Raw genomic sequence first — 20596 nt, 5'->3', positions numbered from 1 at the left:
CCAAGGCAAAAGAAATAAAAGCAAAAATCAATAAATGGGACCTAATCAAACTTAAAAGCTTTTGGATGACAAAGAAAACCATCAACAAAACAAAAAGACAACCTAGGAAACAGGAGAGAATATTTGTGAATGATGTGACTGACAAGGATTAATATTCAAAATAAATAAACAGCTTGTAAAACTCAATATCAAAGACAAACATCCCGATCAAAAAATGGGCAGAAGACCTAAATAAATGTTTCTCCAAAGAAGACATACAGATGGCCAACAAGCACATGAAAAGATGCTCAACATCGCTAACAGAGGATCCTGATTCAGAACCACAAGGAGGGGTCGCCGCACACCAGTCAGAATGGCTGTCATCAAAAATCTACAGATGACACACACTGGAAAAAGAGACTCTCCCGCACTGTTAGTGGGAGTGCAACCACTACGGAGAACAGTAAGAACAGATCAGTATGAAATTTTCCCACAAAACTAAAAACAGACTTACCAAATGAGCCAGCAATCCCACTCCCAGGCATATCCCAGAAAAGATGAAAACTCTAATTCAAAAAGATACGTGGACCCCAGTGTTCATCGCAGCATTATTTACAGTAGCCAAGACCTGGAAGCAGCCCAAGTGTCCAATCGACAGACAAGTGTTCCAAGATACTGTATGTAGACAATGGAATATTACCCAGCTGTTAAAAAGATTGAAATATTGACATTTGCAGCAACATGGGTGGACCTAGAGATTATCACACTAACTGAAGTAAGTCAGACAGAAGAAGACAAACATTTATATGTGGCATCTAAAAAATAATACAAATGAATGTATATACAAAACAGAAACAAGACTCCCAGACATAGAAAAAAAAAATCTTACAGTTTACCTAAGATGAAAGGGAGAGGGAGGGATAAATTAGAAGTATGAGATAAACACTTACAAAATAATACACATAAAATAAATAAGCAACAAGGATTTGCTGGAATGCAAAAGTGGGAAGTCAAGAAACACCTGGAGTAACAGGCAAATTTGGCCTTGGAATATGGAATGAAGCAGGGCAAAGACTAATAGAGTTTTGCCAAGAAAATGCACTGGTCATAACAAACACCCTCTTCCAACAACATAAGAGAAGACTCTATACATGGGCATCACCAGATGGTCAACACCAAAATCAGATTGATTATATTCTTTGCAGCCAAAGATGGAGAAGCTCTATACAGTCAGCAAAAACAAGACCAGGAGCTGACTGTGGCTCAGACCATGAACTCCTTATTGCCAAATTCAGACTTAAATAGAAGAAAGTAGGGAAAACCACTAGACCATTCAGGTATGACCTAAATCAAATCCCTTATGATTATACAGTGGAAGTGAGAAATAGATTTAAAGGCCTAGATCTGATAGATAGAATGCCTGATGAACTATGGAATGAGGTTCATGACATTGTACAGGAGACAGGGATAAGACCATCCCCATTGAAAAGAAATGCAAAAAAGCAAAATGGCTGTCTGGGGAGGCCTTACAAATAGCTATGAAAAGAAGAGAAGTGAAAAGCAAAGGAGAAAAGGAAAGATATAAACATCTGAATGCAGAGTTCCAAAGAATACCAAGAAGAGATAAGAAAGCCTTCTTCAGCGATCAATGCAAAGAAATAGAGGAAAACAACAGAATGGGAAAGACTAGGGATCTCTTCAAGAAAATCAGAGATACCAAAGGAACATTTCATGCAAAGATGGGCTCGATAAAGACAGAAATGGTATGGACCTAACAGAAGCAGAAGATATTAAGAAGAGATGGCAAGAATACACAGAAGAACTGTACAAAAAAGATCTTCATGACCCAGATAATCACGATGGTGTGATCACTCACCTAGAGCCAGACATCCTGGAATGTGAAGTCAAGTGGGCCTTAGAAAGCATCACTATGAACAAAGCTAGTGGAGGTGATGGAATTCCAGTTGAGCTCTTTCAAATCCTGAAAGCTGATGCTGTGAAAGTGCTGCACTCAATATGCCAGCAAATGTGGAAAACTCAGCAGTGGCCACAGGACTGGAAAAGGTCAGTTTTCATTCCAATCCCAAAGAAAGGCAATGCCAAAGAATGCTCAAACTACCGCACAATTGCACTCATCTCACACGCTTGTAAAGTAATGCTCAAAATTCTCCAAGCCAGGCTTCAGCAGTATGTGAACCGTGAACTTCTTGATGTTCAAGCTGGTTTTAGAAAAGGCAGAGGAACCAGAGATCAAATTGCCAACAACCGCTGGATCATGGAAAAAGCAAGAGAGTTCCAGAAAAACATCTATTTCTGCTTTATTGACTATGCCAAAGCCTTTGACTGTGTGGATCACAATAAACTGTGGCAAATTCTGAAAGAGATGGGAATACCAGACCACCTGATCTGCCTCTTGAGAAATTTGTATGCAGGTCAGGAAGCAACAGTTAGAACTGGACATGGAACAACAGACTGGTTCCAAATAGGAAAAGGAGTTCGTCAAAGCTGTCTATTGTCACCCTGTTTATGTAACTTCTATGCAGAGTACATCATGAGAAACGCTGGACTGGAAGAAACACAAGCTGGAATCAAGATTGCCGGGAGAAATATCAATAACCTCAGATATGCAGATGACACCACCCTTATGGCAGAAAGTGAAGAGGAACTCAAAAGCCTCTTGATGAAAGTGAAAGTGGAGAGTGAAAAAGTTGGCTTAAAGCTCAACATTCAGAAAACGAACATCATGGCATCCGGTCCCACCACTTCATGGGAAATAGATGGAAACAGTGGAAACAGTGTCAGACTTTATTTTTCTGTGCTCCAAAATCACTACAGATGGTGACTACAGCCATGAAATTAAAGGATGCTTACTCCTTGGAAGGAAAGTTATGTCCAACCGAGACAGCATATTCAAAAGCAGAGACATTACTTTGCCAACAAAGGTTCGTCTAGTCAAGGCTATGGTTTTTCCTGTGGTCATGTATAGTAAATCCACTATACCTCAATGTTTTAACTAGTTAATTTTCTTTTTTACTGCACTGAGTCTTCATTGCTGCGTTCGGGCTTTCTCTAGTTGCAGTGAGCAGGGGCTACTTGTTACCTAGTGCTCTAGCGCTCTAGAGCCCACAATGGGCTCAGTAGTTGTGGTACATGGGCTTAGTTGCTCCATGGCATGTGGAATCTTCCCTGACCAGGGATCAAACCCATGTCCCGGACATTAGCAGGCAGATTCTCATCCACCGTACCAACAGGGAAGTCTAGTTCAGTCAGTTCAGTTCAGTCACTCAGTCATGTCCAACTCTTTGTGACCGCGTGAATCACAGCACGCCAGGCCTCCGTGTCCATCACCAACTCCTGGAGTTCACTCAAACTCACGTCCATCGAGTCGGTGATGCCATCCAGCCATCTCATCCTCTGTTGTCCCCTTCTCCTCCTGCCCCCAATCCCTCCCAGCATCAGAGTCTTTTCCAATGAGTCAACTCTTCGCATGAGGTGGCCAAAGTACTGGAGTTTCAGCTTTAGCATCATTCCTTCCAAAGAACATCCAGGACTGATCTCCTTCAGAATGGACTGGTTGGATCTCCTTGCAGTCCAAGGGACTCTCAAGAGTCTTCTCCAACACCACAGTTCAAAAGCATCAATTCTTCGGCACTCAGCTTTCTTCACAGTCCAACTCTCACATCCATACATGACCACTGGAAAAACCATAGCCTTGACTAGACGGACCTTTGCTCAATTTAAGAAAATAAAATACAGAGGGTGAAATGCATGGAAAAAGTAACATGGAAACTTACATTACCATATGTAAAATAGATAGTCAACGGGAATTTGCTGTATGGCTCAGGAAACTCAAACAGGAGCTCTGAATCAACCTAGAGAGGTGGGATGGGCGGGAGATGGGAGGGAGGTTCAAACAGGAGGGGATATATGTATACCTACGGCTGTTTCATGTTGAGGGTTGACAGAAAACAACAGAATTCTGTAAAGCAATCATCCTTTGATAAAAAAGAAATAACTTTTTTTTAAAAAAAGAAAGAAAATAAAATACACAACTTTTCCCAAGGGGCTGAACCATTTTGCATTCCCAGCAGCCCTGTGTGAGTGTTCCCTGCGCCCCACTTCCTTCTCAACACTTGACATTGTCATTCATTCATTTTAGTCTTTATAGCTGGTGTGTGATGGTAGCTCATGATGAGGTCCAATGATGATCTTTTCATGTGCTTATATGTCATCTCTATCTCTGCTGAAGTGTCTCTTCAAAATCCTTTGCTCATTTTTTATTGGGTTGTTTGTCTTATTATTGAGTCATAAGAATTCTTTCTATACTCTGGATACACATCCTTTATTAAGATTATATTTTGCACAACTTTGTAAGCTGAGCCCCAGCACACACAACAAGGATACTAATAAAGATACTAGCACAGTCATTTCTCCTCTGGCATCAGCATCTCGCCTCCCTATGCAGTCTCAGCCTTCAGGCTTCTGCTTCCTTCTCAGAGATGTTGACCCTTGAAGACGTTCGCCTCGAAAAGAGACCAGTTTAATCAACAATAAAAACCCAGTCTGGAGGACTTCCCTGGTGGCCTAGTGGTTAAGAATTTGCCTGCCAATGCAGGGGACACGGGTTTGATTCCTGGTCCAGGAAGATCCAACACTCCCAGGAGCAACTAAGCCCATGAGTCACAACTACTGAGCCCACCAGCCCTAGAGCCCTGGGCTTTGCAACAAGAGAAGCCCCCACACACCAGTGAAGACGCAGCACAGCCAAAAATAAAGAAACCTTTAAAAAAAGATACAATCTGGAGGTAGCTCTGTTTATCAAAACAAAATGTTTTGAGGCGTCCCTAGTGGTCCAGTGATTAAGAAACCAGAGGCAGGTTCCATCCTGGTCAGGGAACTAAGATCCCACATGCCCTGGAGCAACTTAAGCTGGAGTACCACAACTAAAGAGACTGTGCCCAGCGATGAAAGATCCTGCCTGAGGCAACGAAGACCCAAGGCAGCCAAATAAATTTTTTTTTAAGAAATGTTTTAATAGAAGGGCACGTCTTTGCAGCTCCTTTATCGGCACGCTCAGCTTCCCCAGCCAGACTGAACACAGAGAGGAGTGAAATGGCCCTAGAGTACTCTTCTTGCACTAAGACTTTCCTATGGGATTTTCCAGCTTACTTTAACTTTTTAAGGCCTTCATATACTATTAAGGACCTCTTTTAATTGTTGGAATTCTTGTCTCTGCTGACCTCAAAAACATTAACACACTGGAGAAAATTGTGTGAGAGAGACCCGGGTTGTGCTGACGTCATGGCCCTGCCCACCAATCACCAGTGAGATAATAGGCGTTAACAAAACATGTGTCCTAGAAAAACAGTCCGTACACAGCTTAGCTCAGCCGTGAACAGTATGTATAAAGGTAAAATAATGAAATTCTGAATATTGCTTAAACCAGAAATATGATATAGCTGTGCTATGAAGAGGGAAACACTGGGCTGGAGGAAGCACAAGCTGGAATCAAGATTGCTGGGAGAAATATCAATAACCTCAGATATGCAGATGACACCACCCTTATGGCAGAAAGTGAAGAGGAACTCAAAAGCCTCTTGATGAAAGTGAAAGTGGAGAGTGAAAAAGTTGGCTTAAAGCTCAACATTCAGAAAACTAAGATCATGGCGTCCGATCCCATCACTTCATGGGAAATAGATGGGGAAACAGTGGAAAAAGTGGCTGACTTTATTTTTCTGGGCTCCAAAATCACTGCAGATGGTGATTGCAGCCATGAAATTAAAAGATGCTTACTCCTTGGAAGGAAAGTTATGGCCAACCTAGACAGACTATTAAAAAGCAGAGACATTACTTTGTCAACAAAGGTCCATCTAGTCAAGGCTATGGTTTTTCCAGTGGTCATGTATAGATGTGAGAGTTGGACTATAAAGAAAGCTGAGCCCTGAAGAATTGATGCTTTTGAACTGTGGTGTTGGAGAAGACTCTTGAAAGTCCCTTGGACTGAAAGAAGATCCAACCAGTCCATCCTAAAGGAGATCAGTCCTGGGTGTTCACTGGAGGGAGTGATGTTGAAGCTGAAACTCCAATACTTTGGCCACCTGATGTGGAGAGCTGACTCATTTGAAAAGACCCCGATGGTGGGAAAGATTGAGGGCAGGAGGAGAAGGGGACGACAGAGGATGAGGTGGTTGGATGGCATCACTGACTCAATGGATGTGAGTTTCAGTGAACTCCGGGAGTTGGTGATGTACAGGGAGGCCTAGCATGCTGCGGTTCATGGGGTCGCAAAGAGTCGGACACGACTGAGCTTCTGAACTGAACTGAAAAGGGAAAATACGTTTTGGGAGAGGCAAGTAAGGTTGCTAAATTCTCATCTGTCATAGTAGGGAGATAGTTGATAATACGTCGAACTGAAAACTCAAGAAATAACAACATAAGCATAATTTCCATAAATATGAAGGTCTCTCACACACACACAAAATAATTGAAAGAGGTTCCCCTGGGGCATGTGAGTCGGACATGGGCCTGTGAGTCGTCCATCAGAAGTACTGGCATTCTATTTGCAATAGTTAAAAATCTAGTGAAAAATCAAGTCCAGAGAGTACTTCCCTGGTGGTACAGTGGATAAGAATCTGACTCCAATGCAGGGGACGCGGGTTTGATCCCTGGTCCAGGAAGATTCCACATGCCACGGGGCAACTGAGCCTCTGTGCCATAGTTACAGAGCCCACACCCTAGAGCCTGTGCCCCACCAGAGAAGCCACCACAATGAGAAGCCAGCGCACCGCAACAGAGACCCAGTGCAACCAGAATTAAACAGATAAATACAATTTTTGAGAACTCAAGTCCACAGATTATTTTCATAATAATATAAATTGGGGTTTTGAATTGGAATTTGAATCAGATCTTTCTGACTGTAATCACTTCTTACAAGTAGGGAGATTTAGAAGCTGATTGGGGAGGTGACAAGCAAGCGATGGGCTGTGACCTACATGTGTTGTGTGGGTGTGGGTGTGCCCACGTGCCGTGTACATCCCCCTTCTGGCCCAGCAGGGCCCATCTGTGAAGACCAATGTTCTCCAGCAAGGCTCCCACATGGCCTTGCTGGGCTCTTCACACCTCATTCGGCAGCACCGCCCTCCTTGCTCAGCCAGGCAGGCTAAGGGTTGGCAATTACCCTTCAGGGTCACTTGGAGGCATGTCAGGTGTCCTTATTCACTTGGAGGAAATTCCGGAACTTGTACAGAATCGTCTCGGGCACCTGGGTACAAGTGGTAGCAGTCAGTCACTTTATCCCCACTTACTGAGAGGAGTGCCAGCAGCCACCGTCTCTGGGGTTGGTAGAAAGGACAGATCACCCTGCTCTAGCTCATGTTGTGTTGTGTCTGTGCGGAGGAGGCTGAGGCGGGGGCCGGGGGGAGAGAGAATGAGAAGAGAAGGCTCCGCTCTTCAGCCGGTGAGGGCTTTTTAGGGTTAGGCTGGCATGCCTAGGCACCCAAAGCTGCAGAACTGTGGATGGGGGCAGTGGCTCTGGAGCCGGGGACCCTCCTGATCTGGCAGCAGCACCTTACCCAGTTCAGGGCAGCAGCAAATGCCCGCTTGGCATTCACTGTGTGCCACACTCGTCACGTGTGTAATCCAGACAGAAATCCCTGAGGAAGGCACTGTTATCCCCATTTTACAGAGGAACAAACTGAGGCACAGAAAGTTTATGTAACTTACCCAAAATTACACAGCCAGACCTATATAACAGGTGGTGGGGCTCCACTGTCCAAGCACAGGTCCCGTCTGAAAGCTCATCTGGTCAACTTCTTTCTACAAAATATCCAAGCAGTAATTGTGAAATGGATTCTAAGCTCATAAAATAAGGCAAGGTGTGTATAGAGTGCAGGATTTAGCATCACAACTATGTTTGAATCTTGTCTCCTGCCAGAGGAAGTCTATCTCCATGGCCTGTATCCACAGCCTCCTGGCACTCAGAACCCAGTGGGCTGGCCCAGTGAAGTGCCCTAGTGGGAGGTCAGGGGGCCTTGGACAGGCTGGTACCTGATCGAATGTCATTGCTCTCAAGGTCAGGGTCAGGTGCCCCCTTGGTGACTTCTTTTTCATTTGCTGGGGACCTCCCCTGCTGCTTCCCTCCAGCCCTGGGGTTGGTGACTGTCCCCCCTGCGCTGGTCCTGGAGGGCTGGACTCTTCCGCTGGTCCCCGTGGCCCTGCCCATTTGGTAAGTAGTCCCCTTTGTAAATAATCCTCCTGGAATTTCCCTGGTTCGCGGAAGCCATCTGTTTTCCCACAGGCCCCTAACTAGTGTGACAGCGTCATGAATAATGGGGGAACTGGAAGCACCTGAAATGTGGGAGAGCAGGGGTGGGAGGCGGGGAGGGCTGGCTGACCAGGGGCCACTGCACAGCGGCTGGGCGGGAACGGAGGCCAGGATGTTGCGGGAGTGGAGGAGGGAACGCCAAGGGCAGGACGCTTGAGGAAGAACAGAAACCTGGAGACGGAATTGCGCAACCTGCACTGGTCACGACCTCCAACAAGCTTCCGGCAGGCAGAGAACCGCAACCTGGGGCCTTGAGGCCAGCACGGAGGAAACAGTCGAGGTCGGAAATGAATGAATCCATAGTGTCCAGGCCCAGCACTGTCTTCTCTTCTTCCCACGGGGCCCCTAGGTGGATCCCAGGAAGAGAGGAGAATGCTATTTAGGCCTCACACCAGGACGAGGGGGGTGTGTGTGTGTGTGTGAGAGAGAGAGAGATGGGTGTGTTGGGTGTGTGATCTAGTGTGGTGTAGGGTGATGTGTGCGCGTCTATCCGTCAAGGCGAGGTACCGCGTGGACCCCCCAACCTGGGGTGAAGCCCCGCCCACCTGGAGGCCCCGCCCACTCGAGGCGGAGGCAGTGGCGCCGCGAGCCCCCGAGGCTCCGAGAACGCGCCTGGCACCGCGGCCGCGGGGCGGGCGCCTGCTCTGCCAGGTTCGAGCCCCGGGCACTACAGGCCCCCGCGCCCTGGCCCTGCACGAGTGACGAACCCTCTCTGGGCTTCAAACGACACCGGCCTCACGAGGTGCCCGCAGGGATGAGCCGAGGCTCCGGTGTATATAGCGCTGGCCGCGTCCTGGGCAGGGGCGCCCCTCCGCCAACGACGCCCCCCGCCCCCGCCCGCGCCGGGGCGGTGACCCAGCACCTCGGCCCAGTAGCAGCAACAGGGGCCTGTGTGGGCATGGGCACAGCCCCCCAGCTGCCCCCGCGCTGAGGTTCGGCGGCCTGCTGCTGCGGGGTCTGCCGTGCGCTCACGAGATGGAGGCGGCGCTGGGGCGCGCGGTGAGCGCCACTCGGTGCTGGGCGGCGGGGGACCCCGTGGTGGACACACCCCCTCAGGGCCGCGTCCAGTAGAGCGAAACGGAGAAACAGACTGCTGGCTGCCTTCCTATCAAGTTCTTTTCTAACCTTGATCACCGAAAATATTACTATTCTGATGCCCCAGAGGAGCGAACGGAACCACGATTGGTTCGCAGCCAAGGTTTGTGGAAACCGGTTTCCCCGGGAACCGCGGGGGCGGAACACGAGCCTCCTTCCCCCCGGTTCCTCCCACACACCCGCGGAGGGGGGAGGGGAGAGGCAGGGATTGTGCGGGTGGAGGGCTGCCTGAGGGCGGAGTGGGAGGGGTAGGAGTTGGCCTGGGGCGGGTGGAGGTGGGAGGGCCTGTCCTGCAGAGGGGAATAGGCCTGGGCACGGAAGGTCTAAATCCCCAGAGCTTTAACTTATTCCCCCGCCACCTCGGGCTTCGCAGGTGGCGCTAATGGTAAAGAACCTGCCTGCTGTACAGGAGACACAGGAGACTGGGGGCTTCGATCCCTGGGTCGGGAAGATCCTCTGGAGGAAGAAATAGCCACCCACTCCAGTATTCTTGCCTGGAGAATCCCATGGACAGAGGAGCCTGGTGGGCTAGAGTCCATGGGGTCGCAACGAGTCAGACACGACGGAGGCGACTTAGCACACCTTTGTCAGCAAAATGATGTTTCTGTCTCAGCCCCCTGAGGGAGCCACTGCGGGGTCCCTGAGAGGCAGTAGGCGGGTATGATTTCCACATTAGAAAAACCCCTTTAGTGGAAAAGGGTCTGAATGGAGAGGAGAGGTGAGGATGTTTCCAGCTGGGAGTAGGGCAGGGGGAGAAAGGGATGGGGTGGGCAGCAGTTGTGGGGGCGGGGGTGCCAAGAAGGGGAGAAGCCCCGTCCGTGCCTGACTGCCTGCAGTGCTGGGTCAAGGAAAGGGCCCAGTGGGGTGCGGACTCAGCCTGCTCAGAGGAAGGAGAGTCCTGACTTGTGTGTGGCCCTTCGGTGGGCATGACAAAGCAGGATGTCGGCACGGGATCTACTGGCTCCTACTTGCAGGGGGCTCTGTGGGCACCAGAGGGCCTGGTCTGACTCCCCGCCCCAGCACGGGGCTGTCCCAGGTCCCTTTCTCTCCTTCCCAAGTCCCACCCTTCAAAGCACATTCCCAAGGGGACCCCTTCCTTGCACCCAGCATCTCCACCTTAGTCCCCTTAAGGGGCCTCCCCCCTCCTCCTGTCATATGCCAGCCAGCCTCCCCATGGTGGCCAGTGGGCATTGAAAAACACCAATCTGGTCTTTTTCTCCACCCAGAATAAGAGCCAGACTCATGGCCCACAAACCCCAACCTGACCTCACCTCCCTCCATTCTGCCCTGCTCTGCCTGCTGCACCCCCAGGCTGCCCCCAGAGCTCCCCTTAGCGCCTTCCTTTCTCACCCACTCTCCTCCTCCTTCACACACCCCTCCCCGGGAGCCCCAGAAGGCTGCCTGTTCAGTATCCAAGCCCCATCTCAAATGTCACCTTCTCCTGGCAAAAGCAGAGATCTCTGTTACATGAATCTGGGTTTATTTCATTTTCTTTATATGCTTACCAGCATTTGAAGAGTACTTTACTTGTGTTCTTGTTTATCCTTTTCTCCCAGACCAGAATATAAGTTCCCTGAGGACAGGGAACATGTCTATCTTACTCAAGGTTACGTTGCCAGGGCCTGGACCAGTGCTGGGCACATGGGAGAAGGCCAGTGAACACTTACTACCCAAGCGAGCCTGCTGGCCCCTGGGGGAGACAGATATGTCTCCAGGCTGTGATGAGTGAGCCAGGTCTAAGCAGTCTGGGGGAAGGTTGCAGAGCTGAGTCCTCCTGGGGGGAATCTGGAAAAACCTTGAAGAAGAGGAAGGATTTGATTTTTGACAAGAGTAGGTAACAATTCTTGAGGAAATTGGCAGAAGCACCTTTGCAGGAGTAGGGTCCTGGATGAGGGGAGGGCCCGGCCTCTGGATGGCTGACATATAAGATCCAGATATGTGGGAATTCCCTGGTGGCCCAGGGGTTAGGACTCAGAGATTTTGCTTCCTGGGGCCCAGATTCAACCTCTGATTGGAGAAACTAAGATTCTACAAGCTGAGCAGCCAAAAAGCCCCAAACGACAACAATAAACACCAGGTGTGGGGTGCTGGGGGCACAGGAGATTAACCTGAAAAGGTAGACTGGGGCCAGGCTATGAACTTGAGTTCGTAGCTATGAGTATGTCTCTTACTCTTGTAGGGACTGAATTGTGTCCCCCACAAGATTCATATGTTGAACTTCTAACCCCTAACACACCTCTGAATGTGACTGTCTTTGAAGACACGGCCTTTAAAAACGTAATTGAGATTAAACAGAGATCCTATGGTGGGCCCTAATCCAGTAGACTAGCGTGCATGCTAAGTGGCTTCAGTCGTGTCTGACTCTTTGTGACCCCATGGACTTGCAGCCTGCCGAGCACCTATCCATGGGATTCTCCAGGCAAGAATACTGGAGTGGGTTGCCATGCCCTCCTCCAGGAGATCTTCCTGACCCAGGGATCAAACCAGAGTCACTTGTGTCTCCTGCATTGGCAGATGGGTTCTTTATCACCAGCACCACCTGGGAAGCCCCAGTAGACTGATGACCTTATAAAAAGAGGGAGAGGGACTTCCCTGGTGGTCCAGTAGCTAAGGCTCCGAGCTTCCAATGTGGGGGACCCAGGTTTGATCCCTGATCAGGGAACTAGGTCCCATGCTGTAACTGCTGCTGCTGCTGAGTCACTTCAGTCGTGTCCGACTCTGTGCGACCCCATAGCCGGCAGCCCACCAGGCTGCCCCTTCTCTGGGATTCTCCAGGCAAGAACACTGGAGTGGGTTGCCATTTCCTTCTCCAATGCGTAAAAGTGAAAAGTGAAAGTGAAGTCGCTCAGTCGTGTCCGACCCTCAGCGACCCCATGGACTGCAGCCTTCCAGGCTCCTCCATCCATGGGATTTTCCAGGCAAGAGTACTGGAGTGGGGTGCCATTGCCTTCTCCCATACTGTAACTAATGATCCTTCATGCCACAACAAAGACTGAAGACCTCACAGGCTGCAACTAGATCTGGCACAGCCAAATAAATAAAGATGTTTTAAAAATAAATAAAAAGAGGGAGAGACAGCAAGAACAAAGAGACACCACGCACAAAGAGAAAAGATCATGTGAGGGCTGGCAAGGTGGCAGCCATCTGCAAGCTGAGGAGAGAAGCCCCAGAGGAACCCAGACTTGCCAACACCTTGAGCTGGGACTTCCAGCCTCCAGAACTGTGAGAAAATAAATTTCTGTTGTTAAGACTAACATAGGTCTTAAGACTGAAATTTTTGAATTTTAAATCCTATTATATTAACCTGGTTCAAAAATCAAACAGAAAAAGTCATAGTGACTAGATGAGCAGGTCAGCATCAACCAGTGAAACTGCATGTTGATAGTATGTGATGATCTTGGCATTTTTATCCCTGTGATATTCCTCCCCAAATCCCATAAACTCAAGCGAATCATGAAGAAAATATCAGATCTCAATTGAGAAATATTCTCATTCAATTCAGTTCAGTCACTCAGTCATGTCTGACTCTTTGTCATCCCATGAACTGCAGCACCCCAGGCTTCCCTGTTCATCACCATCTCCTGGAGCCTGTTGAAACTCAAGTCCATCAAGTCAGTGATGCCATCCAGCCATCTCATCCTCTGTCATCCCCTTTTCCTCTTGCCTTCAATATTTGCCAGCATCAGGGTCTTTTCCAATGAGTAAGTTCTTCACATCAGGTTGCCAAAGTACTGGAGTTTCAACTTCAGCATCAGTCCTTCCAATGAATATTCTATCAAATACCTAACCAGTACTCTTCAAAATTGTCAGGTCATATAAAATAAGGAAGGTTCAGGGAACTGTCACAGCCAGGAGGGACTGAGGGCGACATGATGACCAAGTGTAATGTGTCCTGGACAGGATCCCGGAGTGAAGGACATTGGGCAAAAGTAATGTGTGTGTGCTAAGTCGCTTCAGTCATGTCTGACTTTGCAATGCCATGGACTGTAGCCCACCAGGTTCCCCTGTCCATGGGATTTCCCAAACAAGAATACTGGAGTGGGTTGCCATGCCCACCTCCAGGAGATCTTCCTGACCCAGGTATCATACCTGAGTCTCTTATGTCTTCTGCATCGGCAGGCAGTTCTTTACCACTAGCACCAGCTGGGAAGGCCAAATAAGGTATTGTGTTCAGTTGCTAAGTTGTGTCTGACTCTTTACGACTCCATGAACTGCAGCACTCCAGGCTTCCCTGTCCTTCACTATCTCCCTGAATTTGCTCAAACTCATGTCCATTGAGTCAGTGATGCCGTGGACTTCAGTTAATAAAAAATGTATCGATTTTGGTTCATTAGTTTAAATGAATGTACCACACTAACAGGCTTCCTCAGTGGTTCAGCAGTACAGTACATGCCTGCAGTGCAGGAGTTGAAGGAGATGGGAGTTCAATCCCTGGGTCAGGGATCCCCTAGAGGAGGGCAAAGCAAGGCACTCCAGTATTCTTGCCTAAAGAATCCCATGGACAGAGGAGCCTGGTGGGCTACAGTCCACAGGATTGCAAAGAGTTGGACTTGACTGAAACGCCTAAGAATGCACACACCCAACAAATATAAGATGTTAAAAGGAGGGGAAACAGAGTGGGGTCGGGGAAGGAATATGGGAACTTTGTATTATCTTTGAAATTTTCTTGTACATCTAAAGCTGCTCCAAAGTTTATTTTTAAAAGTAGCAGTGAAAATGGTCAGTCTGATTTCTGACCTAATCCACACAGTTCCCACTCCTGCCTGCAATCCTTTATTAGGGTTCTTGGTCCTTCAAGAATTCCTTTATGCAAATTTGACTCTGAACTTTCTCCCCAAATGGGCTTTTTAACTTGCTTGAAAGAATATTTAATCATTTTTAATATAAAATAGTTCAAACATACAAAGTAGAGAGAAAAGCACATCCCAGGGACCCATCACCCACATTCAACAATTATCGAGGATTTGCTGAGTGCACTTAGGCTGGATAGGATCTCCTGCCTGGCTCACTCTCTCTTTTGCTGAACCCTTTGAACAACCCAGACGTCTTCTTCCACCACCCTAAGAACCATATCCCACCATCAACAGTGATTCCTGAAGGGCTACTTGTGAACTTTAATCTGGGTGATGTGGAAACACAGACGGCTTGGCAGGGCGTTTATCTTGACCCAATTATGTCCACGTGTGGGATGGTTTGGGTGTGGAGGTCAGGGCTGGGAGGCCAATTATGCACGCCCTTGATCTAGATACCAGATGATGGACCAGGTGATGGGGCCTGGTGCTTGGAGGCTGCAGCAGAATGGAGATGAGAAGGACTAGCCAGAGCCTGTGTGGCTGGCCACCAAGCAGCCTGGCTTCACATAGGTGCCTGCCTGGAGGACAGAGGGTACCTCAGTGTGAGGGCGGGGCAGCTGCCTCCGTCGGTGCCCACAGGTCCTGCAGGCAAGAGTGGGGACCCAGTGGCCTAGCTTCCCCTTCTCGGGAGAGTGAGCTCATTTTGACCATCTCATCCCAGGTGGCACTTCTCTGCTGTGCCCTGACAAAGCCTGTTCTTTGCCTGTACCCACCCCTTCACAACTCAGGACTGGAACATGTCAGAGCCGAAAGGCCCTCAGCAATCATGGACTCTAGACTTGCCCCAGTTAGACGTGGGAAAACTGAGACCCAGAGAGGAGATGCAAGCTACATAGGGCCACATGGGGAGTCAGAAGCAGGGCTGGAGTTAGAGCCAGGTCTTTGACCTTCAACCTGGGATCTCCTGTTATTATCTAGAGCTCTCTCTTCTCTCCCGGAAGAGATGTGTCACTAGCCATTAATGCCCAGTGTGTATAAATTTAAAAATCTCTGCATAATCCCTCTCCCAGGGGATTACCTGGGTTACCTCTGTATACTAAGCCTGCTTGCTAAGGATAGCATAACTACAGAAACTACTATTTATAGAGCCAATCCCATGGGCCACAAACTGTGTTGGGAGATTTTCATACTCATCTGAATCTCCCTAAATCCCTTGAGGCAGGTGTTATTATTTCTGTAATCTCCCATTATAGAGATGGGCAAATTGAGATAAACAGAGAAGGTGCAGCTTGTCTAAGATCATACTTGAGGGCGTGGCTGAGGCAGTGTCTGTTTGACTGGCAAGTCTACACTCTCAACCACTAACCAACAGCCTTGGCCTCTGAAGAAGAAGCCAAGAAAAGGAGGGTGGTGGTTCCCCCTCTTTGTCCCTCAGCCCCACCCAGCGGCTCAGGCCCCTCAAAGGAGCAGACAGGCTAGGGACAGACTGTTCATCTCTGTCCCTAGAGACGTCCCTCTGACATCACCTGCTGTCATCTCTATGGTCCACTCCCAAGGTGGGTTTGGGGCCATAAACAGACCCCTACGCTCCAGATACTCCAGAAGTTTCAGTGCTGCCTGTGGAGTGCACAGGTCACCATCTCATCTCCCATCAGGGTTCAAGTGAATGGCACAGTGTAGCGGGCACAGAAAGGATGCGCGCTCACTGGCCAGTGAGGGTCCGCTCAGCCCCAGCCCAGCCCTGACCTCTGTTACTCAGGCGCTTAGACCGCGGTGCTGGTGAGACAGGGCCGTAAGGAGAGAAGAGGACCCTGGAGAGGAAGACTGCGTGCCGCCTGGGACGTCTGCGCCTCTGAAGGATGCTGGCACAGGTGCTGCAGGCGTCCTAGGCCACGGGTAACGCCTGCGGGAAATGCCAAGGCTGAAGAGCCGCCACGTGCCCGGGAAGGTCGGCTGGCCGTGGGGAAAGGGCCCCGGGAGGGTCGCAGAAGCCGCGAGCAGGTGGTGGTGGCGGGGAACAGGTGCCCAGGGCCCGAGCGCCACGCTGGCTCGTGGGTCCGTGCTGAGCAATGCGGAGCCAGGTCACACGCGTGGTCTGGGGCGCACCCACCCGCTTCCGGCCCGAGCCCTGCAGCCCCGCGGGGCGCCGGGAGGCCGGGGTCAGGACGCGGTCAGAGGGGCACGCGCGCGCCGTGGCCGCGGTATGCGCCCCGCCCGCGCCGGGCCTCCCGGAGCCCGGGTTCGAGCCGTGGCCCCGCCGAGACGCGCTGCGGTGCCCCGGCCAGGTCCTCCCTCCCTTGGGCCTCAGTTTCTCCAACGCCCTAGGTCTCGGAGGAGCCGAGACCGCGGCAGCGAACGGTCAGGGCCCCACAGACCGGCCAGCGGGGCGGGGCAGCTGCCCGGCTTCCGCAGCGCGCGCGCCCCCCCGCCTCCCGCGAGAGCGCGGACGCGCTCGTACCTGGCCGCGCTCGGGAGCGAGGCGGGGCGGGGCGGGGCGGGAATGCCCCGCCCCCGGCGCGGGCGGGCCAATCGGAGGGGGCGGCGGGCCCCGTGAGGGGCGACGCGCTGGGGGCGGGGCCTGCGGGCGCTGAGGAGAGTCCGCGGGCTGGCGGCGGGAGGCGGGCGGCCGGAGGTGGCGGCGGCGGCGGCGGCGGCAGCCGGTCCCGGGACAGCGACGCAGCGCGCCGGCGGTCGCGACAGAGCCGGCCAGGCTCCGCAGCCCGCCGCAGCCGCCGCCTCCCCGTGAAGGCCAGAGAGCGCGGCGGCGGGCGCGCGGCCTGTGAGGGCGACCGGAGCGGCGGGCACGGCGCGGCGCCGAGCGTCCTGTCAGGCGGCCGAGGGCGCCGCGGACCCGCGCCGCGATGATGCCGGTGGGTGCGGGCGGCGGCGGCGGCTTCCTCCGCGGGCAGCCGGCCAAACCTCCTTCCTCCCGCGCCTCCCGGCCCCCGGGGGCCCGCGCGAGCTCGGTGGGCCGGGCGGGAGGGGAAGGAAGTGGCCTGGCGGGCGCGCCCGGTCTCGGCGCCCCCGCCGCGGGCGGGCAGGTGGGGCGGCGCCGGCTGTCAGCGCGGGCTGGGCCGGGGGTCCGGGGATCTGGGGTCCGGGGGTTGCAGCGGGGGCCGGCGTGGTCGGGGGTCCGGGGGCGGGGGGTCCCTGGCCGGCGCCCCCTCGGCCGCCAGCGCGGCCCTTTCCTGCCGAGCCTTCGCGGCCGGGCTGCCCGGGAGGGGAAGCCGGAGGTGGGATTGGAGCCGGTCAGTTCCCCCCTCCTCACCCTGTCCGTCCTGGCGGGGGGTCGTTTAGAGCTCGCCCTGTTTCAGGGTCTCGAGGCGTCTCTCTCCCCCCTCTTCACCCCGCCTGAAATTTGCTGGTGTCGTATTTGGAGTCGGCAGTGTGGGCACCCCCGTGTGGTGTTCCCACGCTGGAAACCCACATTTCTCCGTAGTCCTTTTAGTGATTTCTGAAATCCTGTTGTATTTAGGAATTTACTTGGGGACTGGATTTTGAGAGCCATTTTAGGCATTCCCTTTTACCGTACCTTCGAGATTTGTACATTTGGCGTTATCTGGCCTGTCGCCGCCGTTTTGAAGGTTGAGCTAGGTTCGTTTGTGGTGCGGTGCCGCCTTGTCCTGCCCTCAAGGGTGCGTTCTACTAGCAGACAGAGCTCGTTAGATTGCCAGGCTCCTAGCGGAGCTTTTCCTTTACCTATCATCTAAAGAGCCGTGGGTGCTGAATTATAATTTTTCTATTCTGGCTTTTTGTGAAGTAAAATGTCTTGATTTATGAAAAAAATGAAGGGCTGGTGGCATCCAGTTGGATGTATTGGTTTTATGAGTGCCTGTATATTAAGTAAAATTCTCAAAGGCATTTGTAGTAAAGTAACAATTTAGCCTACAATTTCTACATTTGAAAATCCATTTCAGAAGGAAAGTACAGTTTCTCTGCATTTTCTGCTTGAATACTATTATTCCACCGTGCTGCACCCAAGGACATTTAGATTAGAATTTTTTTTTCCCCCTGATCTTTCAAATCATTTTCTGTGTCTTGGTAATCTCTTCTGCCCTTTTTGAACTGATTCCAACGCATTGCCTTTGCAGAGTCTTAAGATTTGACCTAGTTGATCCTTAGATCCTTCTTTGGCATCAGAGCTTGTTGTATTTCTAAATGTTTGGTTTTAAATGAATGATTGTCTTGTAAAGAAAGAACTGGATCAGCATCAGAAGATCCAGACTCCAGTACTGGTTCTGCTACTTTTTAGCAATGTGACCTTGAACAAGTCAAGGTCTCCAAGCCTGGAATTACCTCTAAAGTAGGTATAAAAACAGACCAATATCTGAGGGCTGTCCTGAGGATCAAAAAGGATGACGTGTCCAGAAGTCCTTGTTAAACAGAATGCCATGCAGATATTTTTTATAGTTAATACGGCTCTGAATTGTCAATTTCTAATTTTAACCTCTGCAAGATAAGGCATTTGGAAACAGTTGGCTAGATTGGGAAAAGGCATTATGGTGTTTTGGAATTTTGAAACCACTTTTAGCTAAATCCTGTAATTGATACTATAGTAATATTGAAGCACACCTATAAAGTTTTGACTGATTTCATCATTGTATGATGTTTCATTTTAAATACTCTGTTAAGGAATTTGGCTTACATTTTCCATATGATACATTCAGATTTTTTATTTCTGTGCTCCACATAATTAGAATTTCTAGTCTTTACCAGGTTTTCCTTTTCAGAAGTTTGCTTGGCTGGCAGTTGGGAAATTTCTTTGTGATACTCATAATAATCAAATACTGTTTTTAAAAAACAGGCCTATTCAGTATTTAAAACACACTGCTTTTATTTTAAAATGCTTTCTAGAAACAGATGGTATTTCTCTTAGTCCCACTTTCAAGGTCTTTACTTTTGTATTTCCTTCTTGTTCCCTAAGTACGACTTTTAAGATTGAGTCCTTCCTCTATAAATGTAGTTGGGGTTGGTTGTAAATTTCATAGAAGTTTTAAGGACATGCCATTCTTACTTGGTACTATCTTAAACTGTGCACCCAAGATATAAATAAGATTTTTCTTTGTATTTGTTCATCATCATCATCGTGAATCATTGAAGGAGGATTAGATCATATTTTGCAGAGTTTATATAGAGTAGCACTACCCAATAAGAATGTAATGAGCCACACAGATGCGATTCAAATTTGTCTAGTAACCAGTATTATTTTTAATAGTTTATTTTATTAACTCTATTAAAAATATTATAACTAACATATAATCAATATGAAAAATTTACTAATGTGATACTTTACTTTCTTTTTTGGCATTAAGATGTTGAAATCAGTGTGAATCCAGTGTAAATCCAGTGAAGTTCTATGTATATAGCACACCTCAGTTCAGACTAGGACATTTCAAGTGCTCAGTAGCACATGTAGCTTAGTGGCTACTGTCTTGAACAACACAGGTTTAGAGTGTATGGTATTTTACTTATTTGAGAATTGGCAATTAGTGTGTAGTATCTGTAACAACTTTTAATTGATTAGATGATTTACTGCAACAGCCAGCCTCTCAGCTGTTGGAAATGAGTATCTTGCCATGTTCTCATCTGACACAATAAAGTCTTTGTAGATGTCTTCAATTTGCTTGTTACATCAAGTTTCATGACTGTCAATTTTAAACAAAGTTATATTTTGGAATTCTCTGTTATTAAAATATCATTGCATTTTAGTATGTGTGGTCATTCACCTTTTTTCAATGGATGACATTTTAAAACAGTTTCCCAGGGGGAAAAAGGGACCACAGTTTAAAGATGACTTGTTGGCTGGTCCCTAACCTCTGGACCTGACATCATTTAGGCCATACCTAAACAACTTTGATAGAAATAAGGATTTTAATAAAAGTGGCCTGGTTCAGAGCATGAAAAGGCTGAAAAACTGCCTTGCTCATTAGCATCATTCTTTTCTACAGAATGAACACTTTTCTACAGAATGAACACTTTGCAGCTGTGGAGCTTTTGTGCACAGGTGAAATGTATCTGGAGCATGGTGCTAAGGGTACTTTTTTCTCTTTCAAAGGACTGTTGACTTGGGTAAAGGAAGTTCCGTGGCTCTGAAGTGTGTATTATTTGTAAGAAAGGCACTCTGGTGGTGGTGTTTCGGTCGTGTTAGCAGTGGGACTCCTTACCTCTGGTAGACACCATGCAGTGGGATTAGTTGATTCCACTTATTTCTGTCCTAGGAGCTCTTTCAGCATACTCACTATGGGCTGTGGGTTACATTAATTTGTGCTCAATATTTAGCTCTCATTAAACAAACATTCAGTTATTTCATGTATTCACTTTCGATAATGTAGAAAACATTTTGAGGTTCTGAAATAGCTTCCTTTTGAAACCATCAGCTTTCATGTAATAGACAAAACAGTGAACT

General features: G+C 49.2%; 1 protein-coding gene and 1 long non-coding RNA gene across 8 annotated transcripts in view; one reads left to right on the top strand and one right to left on the bottom strand.

Moving 5' to 3' along the window:
• Positions 1–6785: 6785 nt before the first annotated feature.
• LOC129634399 (uncharacterized) lies at positions 6786–8738 on the bottom strand. Its single transcript, XR_008705606.1, has 3 exons — positions 8326–8738; positions 7702–7794; positions 6786–7240 (listed from the first exon to the last, which is right to left on the bottom strand). It is a non-coding gene; the product is annotated as an uncharacterized LOC129634399 (long non-coding RNA).
• Positions 8739–15481: 6743 nt separating this feature from the next.
• Positions 15482–20596, top strand: part of PPP1R13B (protein phosphatase 1 regulatory subunit 13B) — a 76612-nt gene continuing 71497 nt past the window's right edge. Inside the window, exon 1 of one of the 7 annotated variants that reach the window (XM_055556726.1) lies at positions 15482–15746. Coding sequence is in view for 4 of the 7 variants with exons in the window: in XM_055556724.1 (XP_055412699.1) it covers positions 16103–16138 (36 nt within the window). In the remaining 3 variants the exon portion in view is untranslated. Of the gene's footprint in view, positions 15747–15999; positions 16139–16344; positions 16392–16788; positions 17061–20222; positions 20285–20596 lie in introns of those variants that run through there. The other 6 variants (XM_055556724.1, XM_055556730.1, XM_055556731.1 and 3 more) reach the window with 6 other exon arrangements.

The sequence above is a fragment of the Bubalus kerabau genome, chromosome 19, assembly GCF_029407905.1.
Source record: "Bubalus kerabau isolate K-KA32 ecotype Philippines breed swamp buffalo chromosome 19, PCC_UOA_SB_1v2, whole genome shotgun sequence".
Lineage (NCBI taxonomy): Eukaryota > Metazoa > Chordata > Mammalia > Artiodactyla > Bovidae > Bubalus > Bubalus kerabau.
This window is presented reverse-complemented; position numbering and strand designations above follow the sequence as displayed.